Source organism: Zonotrichia albicollis, chromosome 15 (assembly GCF_047830755.1).
Source record: "Zonotrichia albicollis isolate bZonAlb1 chromosome 15, bZonAlb1.hap1, whole genome shotgun sequence".
In the NCBI taxonomy this organism is placed as follows: domain Eukaryota; kingdom Metazoa; phylum Chordata; class Aves; order Passeriformes; family Passerellidae; genus Zonotrichia; species Zonotrichia albicollis.
The window spans coordinates 17807012-17813011 of NC_133833.1; the positions used below are offsets into that span (position 1 = coordinate 17807012).

The 6000-nt window shown below is 48.9% G+C and overlaps 1 protein-coding gene across 4 annotated transcripts in view; it reads left to right on the forward strand.

Moving 5' to 3' along the window:
- Positions 1–5755, forward strand: part of FBXW11 (F-box and WD repeat domain containing 11) — a 58404-nt gene extending 52649 nt beyond the window's left edge. For all 4 annotated transcript variants that reach the window (XM_074552538.1, XM_074552537.1, XM_074552539.1 and 1 more), the window contains 2 exons: positions 597–785; positions 3523–5755. In XM_074552538.1, coding sequence (XP_074408639.1) covers positions 597–758 — 162 coding nt within the window. In that variant the 3' untranslated portion in view covers positions 759–785; positions 3523–5755. The remainder of the gene's footprint in view (positions 1–596; positions 786–3522) is intronic.
- Positions 5756–6000: the final 245 nt, after the last annotated feature.

The following is a 6000-nucleotide window of genomic DNA, read 5'->3' on the forward strand; positions in this document are numbered from 1 at the left end:
TGGGTTAGTTCTCCAATAAAGACAGAATCCTCACTTTAAATGTAATGAATGTGGATAAGCTGCACTAAAGGGAGAGCCTTTTCTGGGCTTCTTGGGCCACTTTGAGATTTGTTGGAAGCTGCTGGAGCATGTGCTCCCCTTCTTGTGGCTGAGTTTGAGTTCCTGGCTGCTGCTGTGTGAGCGTGAGGATCCTCTCAGCAGGGTGGAGCTGTGATGTGCTGTTTGGGGCTGCACACAAACAGAGTCAGCAGAGAATTCTGCAGGAGAAGGAGCCCTGGCAGAGCATCAGTGCCAGCCAGGGCCAAAATTGCTGCTCCTTGGTGGACAGACAGCTTCCATCTGGAATAATCTCAGCCTGTGGCTGGGCTGGGCCCACTGAGGGAGGCTCAGGGTGCAGCACTGGATTTGGGAGCCGTGTGTTTCTGTAAAGAATTTATATACAAAAGCAGCTTTTCTTCTATCTGTGTATAATTATGAAGGTTTTTAGTCAGCATAGCAGAGTTTGAACATACCTCATGTGTCCAGATCCCTGTGTGGTACCAGTGCAGTGCCATGTTTCCCTCTTGCCTTGCTGACTGCTTGCTTCTTGCCCACAGGAACATTCAGGACGTGTCTTTAGGCTCCAGTTTGATGAATTTCAGATCATTAGTAGTTCCCATGACGATACAATTCTGATTTGGGATTTCTTAAATGTGCCACCGAGTGCCCAGAACGAGACCCGCTCTCCATCTAGAACATACACCTACATCTCCAGATAACAGTCTGCACTTTACTGCCCTCAGAAGGTAAGGCTCCTCACTGGCTGGGGCTGGGAAATGTCTGAAACATTCCCTGTGCCTGCAGCTTGGCTTAGTCAAACAAGCTGAGGTTTTCCTTAAGAAAATGAAACCTTTTTATGCCACTTCTTTCCCCATCTGGCCTTTGTGTGGTCATGCTCCAGCATGCTCTGTTGGCTTCTCCCTCCTGTAAAGCCTCATGGTTATAACTGGGTGTTGAGGCATGTTAGAGAGAGCTGTCATGTACTGACAGCATTGCTGCAGTTGAGGACCTTGGTGTATGGCACAGACATTCCAGCTGCTGGGAGCTCTCCATGGCCCTGCTGCCTGTGGGGAGCAGTGCAGGGATCTGAGCCTGGGGCAGGAGCAGCAGCTCTGTGAGGAGCACAGGTGGCAGGGAGAGCTCTCAGAGCTGTCTGAACCAGAGCCCAGAGCTCGCTGGAGTTTGGTTCCCTTTCCCAGTGACTGCACTCAGTGCTCAGAGCCCTTTGTTGGGATTCTGGATTCTTCTCTCTGCCAACAACTGCACTTCGAACTACACCTGCCTGTGAGTGCTGGGGCCTGGAACACAGGCACTGCCTTCCAGAGCACAGCAGGCTGTGCCAGTGCTGCCCAGGAATGGACACACCACAGCAGGAGGAGCTGGGAGTGACATTGCACCAACAGGAAGGATTTACTTTATTTGAAGTAGATAATGAGCACTTTGTTTAAATGTGGTGTGGAAAGCCTTCCTGTTAGAAGGGATTTCCATTATCTCTCTGGATACATTTGTCCCTGCTGTGGCAGTGTATTCCTCAGGGTTTTGCACTCCTGCAGGACCTGTCTGGCTGGGAAATCCCTTCCCTTGTGGAGACACACTTGGAGGTGCTCCTGCTAAAAGATGAATTTTCTTTCATCTCAGGAAGGGTTAGCTGCCTTCCTGCTACCAACCTCCTTTAAAAGCACCAGGGCAGCCTCCTCTGTGGATCTGACCTGGGATCTGAGCCAGCAGTTGGCCATTGCCAGGCTGAGCTGCCTCTCAGCATTCCTGGAATAAGGAAGAGCTGTAATGCTGTGAACATGGGCCATGTGCAGAATCCCAGCTAAACCTTCCCTTCACAGCAGGTTTTAAGAACCCTGCTGCAGGGGTGGCTTAGTGACAGTCATGGAGTGGCTCATCCTGCCTGGGGCAGGACAGGCACACCTGCAAAAGCTGCAACAGTCTCCATCTGCCTTCCAGTCCTGCATCAGTTGCATCCTTGCTTCTGTTAACTAAAATGATAATTTGAGATGGACAAAATCTGTTTTTAAATTACAGATTGGGCATAGGTCTTTAAAAGCCACATAGAGGGTGTCTTAAGCACAAAAGAAACACAGAATCATAGATTATGCTAGCTGAAGGGACCCACAGGATCATCAGCCCAGCCCCTGGCCCTGCCCAGACCCCCCAGCAATCCCCCTGTGCATCCCTGGTGCCCAAAGGCTCCTGGGGCTCTGGCAGCCTCAGGCTGGGCCCATTCCCTGGGCAGTGCCTGAGGAGAATTTCTCCCAAAATCAGCCTGGCCCTGCCCTGGCCCAGCCCCAGCTGCTCCCTCAGCTCAAGAATGAGGAGTTGTGTAAAATTCCTGTCACTCCTTGAGCAGCGCCGTGCTGGTGCCTTTTGGCCACATGGCACACACGGCTCCATCTCTGGGTTTGCCAGGGCAGGGGGTTGTGCTGCTCACACCCTGCCCCCCTGGCAGCTGAGCACAGCTCAGCCTGCCTGGCCCAGGAGGCACAGCTGGGACCACACAGCCCCCAGGGCCTGCTGTTGGCAATGACAGTCCCTTAACAGCCACTTCCTCTGCTGCAGAGATGCTGTGATGTCACTCCTTGACAGGTTTGTCTGACTTGAGAATCCAAAATGCCTAAATCTACATACAATTATGGTCAAACAGCTAATATTTCATCATGACATTTAATGAAACAGTTTTATAAGCTTTCAAACATCACAGTCTTGCGAGTTTTGAAGCAGCCCTGCACACGTTTTTACAGGCTTTGCAATGTGAGGCTCTTCAAAGTGGATCAGTTTTGACAGTCCTGGCAGTTGGCTGTGAGAGTTTTATTGCTTTCTGTTGAATTCCTGTTGTTTATTGTAACATGATAAAAATTGTTACCATATGATAGTCTAATATTCTGGTATTAAGCATTAGGTCTTGGGCTGAGGGAAGGGAAGTCAAGAGCAAGTGCCTAAGGATGTTTTAACCTTTCATGGGAATGTCATATCAGAAGAGGGAAGTTCTCCCTGGTCCATTAAAGATGGTTTTGGGAAGTGGCAGGTAAAATCAAAGTTCAGATTTAATTACACTCAGACCTTACACTGATAACAGAGCCATCAGGCTGGAAATGGGATTATCAAAGTATTTGAGGGTTTTGTCTGTTTTCCTAAAAGCTGCTCATGTATTAAAGCAGCTGAAATTGCCTGCTGTGCAGTGTGAGAAAGAGAGAACCATCAATCCCCAGGCCATTTTGGGTTGGGTTCAGGGGGCTGGGCTGGGACTGTGCCTCTGTGAGAGGAGACTGCCCGTGGGTCACTGCCAAGGAGCAGAGCCTGGCCCTGCTGCAGTGGGGCTCAGAGCCCTGGCTGTCCTGCATCCGTGTCACCTCCTGCACGTGCCCTGCCCTTCCCCTCCTGGCCTGGATGCACAGGGTGCTGTGGGCCTGAGCGCCTGGGGAAGCTGCTTGCTCTGTGCCTCCTCTCAGGTCACTTGTCTTTTGTCTTTTTCAGGGTTCCACAGTCTTGAACTACTGGATTTTTGGCTACTACATGCCTGAAGATGATTGACAGCTAAAGTCAGAATTGGTTCTAGATGCTGTGTAGATGCAAAGCAGCACAATTCTATATCTAAATTTCTTAATCTTTCCTGCTCTCAGTGGTCGTCTTTGAATTTGCTACAAATTCACTGACTTGGAGTAGATGAGTTTCAGAAGCCTATCCTTCCCTGCTGTGAGAAATCCAAAGCTTCACATGTAAATTGTCCGTAGAAACTGAACTCTGATGGCTTGTTTTTCAGATATAAATCAGAAGTCAAGAAAGGACTTGGCCTAATTTATATTGCTTTGCACTTTTGTCTGACTTTAAAGGAAAAAAACAAACATTCTCCAGTGAAATTTGGGTGCCAAACACATGCCCAGAATGTACAGAGCTTTGCTTTCCAGTCACCACTGTCCTTTAGGCGTTCCCCGTGGCAGGTTCAGAGCCCGTTCTGTTCCATAGGTGTACGTTGGACTCTTAGAAATATTTCTGAGTTGCTCAGTAATATTTTTGGATTACAGTTTACTTGTTTCTGCACCAATAATTTCTTTTAAATTAAAGATTCCCTGTAATTCAGGCTAGGTTATCTGAACTAGTTGTATAGCACTGTCTTTTCCTTTGCCCTGTGCTCTGTACTCGCCGTCCTGCGCTTCCTGATGTTTGCTGTAGTCCCCTCGTTCCCTGTGTGCTTCCCTCATCTCGGATACTGTGTAAGCATGTAGATACCTTGTACATACAGCAGAGCCTCTGGTGCCAGCCTCGGGGTGTCCTGACACTACACACCTAACACTCAGCGTGGTGGCACTTGGCAGCAGGATGTCCCGACCCCTGGCACTGGTGGTGACATGATTACCTAGACACTGTCTCTGCAAAAGGAGGTTTTCAGTATTCATTAGTTGGGGTTTTGTTTTTGTTTTGGTTATTTTTTGGTTTCTTTTTTTAATGGGAACTACATATTTTAAAATGTAATTTCTAAACTTTTTAAAAATTAAAAACTGTTTAATTTATGTTCTGTATCTTATATTTTTGTGCCGCGGGGTTTGCAGCTGTGTGTCTCTGACACCAGTGGGGCCTCCCAGCCCCTGCTGATGTCCTCGGTAGCATTAGTTTGGCTGCTCAGTGGAGAAGATACCATGGGCCAAAGTTCCATTATTTATGTTTGATTTGTGACACTTGGTGACGGTGAGAGGAGCTCGTTCCAGTCACCGCTCTGCTTCCTGTGCCGGTGTCCCGGGAGGATCGGCTGCCGTGTCCTGGCTCCTCCATGCTTGTGTTAGGGAGCCTCCATAGCTGCTTCTTCAGTTCTCGCAGTGTCCCTGTCATCTGTGTGTCACACAAAGCCCTGGTGGTGCCAGGCCGGGCGGGGCCGTGCCCATGCCAGCGGATTCCCTGGTGCGCGGGAGGGCTGGGCTGGCACGGGCGGTGCTGCCTCCCCTGTCTGTGTCTGTGCTGGTGTGTGCTGGCAGCAGCTCTGGGCTCTGTGGGCTTGTTGCCTTTCCCTGTGCATCCCAGGGCAGGGTGGGGACAGCGGGGCAGCTTGAGGTGTCACAGCCCAGCCCCTCACAGGGTCCCTCCCCATTCCTCCAGCTATTTATTCATCCAGATGAGCGAATGTGATGAAGTCCAGAAGAGCAAACTCGCTCCTGAGCGTCCATAAGGTCACTTTTTGGTAAGCTTGACAGTAGTTCGTGCAAGTGTCTTACTTTACCCTTCTCATCTAATAGCTTTAATATTAAACTGTTTAAAAAAGATCTGTTGCAGCCCTGAAGAAAAAGGTTCTTTGTTTCTGAAGAGCGGAGTCCTTTTTTTAAAAATGCATGTGTAAGATTTAAATTCCTGTTTTTCCTTGGGAGATAATGGTATTTGGACATGCAGTCTAAACTTCTTTGTGCTTTGTGTAACATAGCAGTGGACTTTTGTGATTGGCACCCAAGGAACTCGACTCCTGGGATTCATGGTAGTGATCCTGGCTTCACTCTGGACTTTGTTTTGCTAACCATAATTGAGCAACTGTACATTACTGCGATATTAATGTTTCAAAGCACTGGGATAGTCTAATTCTAACTTGTAATTATGTTTGCCAATTATCTGTTTGGAAAGTTGGTGTATGAACAGCTTCTTGAAACTGTTAAATTGTACAGATATCGTTCATGATCTAAAGCTTTGTACTGTGGAATGTGCTTAATAAAAAAAAGTTTGAACTTAATTTGTCACATGAATGGATGAGTGATGTCACCTCAGAGTTTGGGTGTGAGTTAAGGATGGGTTGGAGCAGCCTGGCTGGGGGGTCCCTGCCCAATAAATGCCCTTGCAGCCCAACCCCCGGGGCAGACACGGGGCATGAGGAGCCCAAACCCATCTGGCACAGGGGTGGCAGCTGCTGTTCCACCCTTCCCTTCAGGACAAACTGGGAGGAGCAGTGAGACCGGAGCTGAGCTCATTCACCCACCA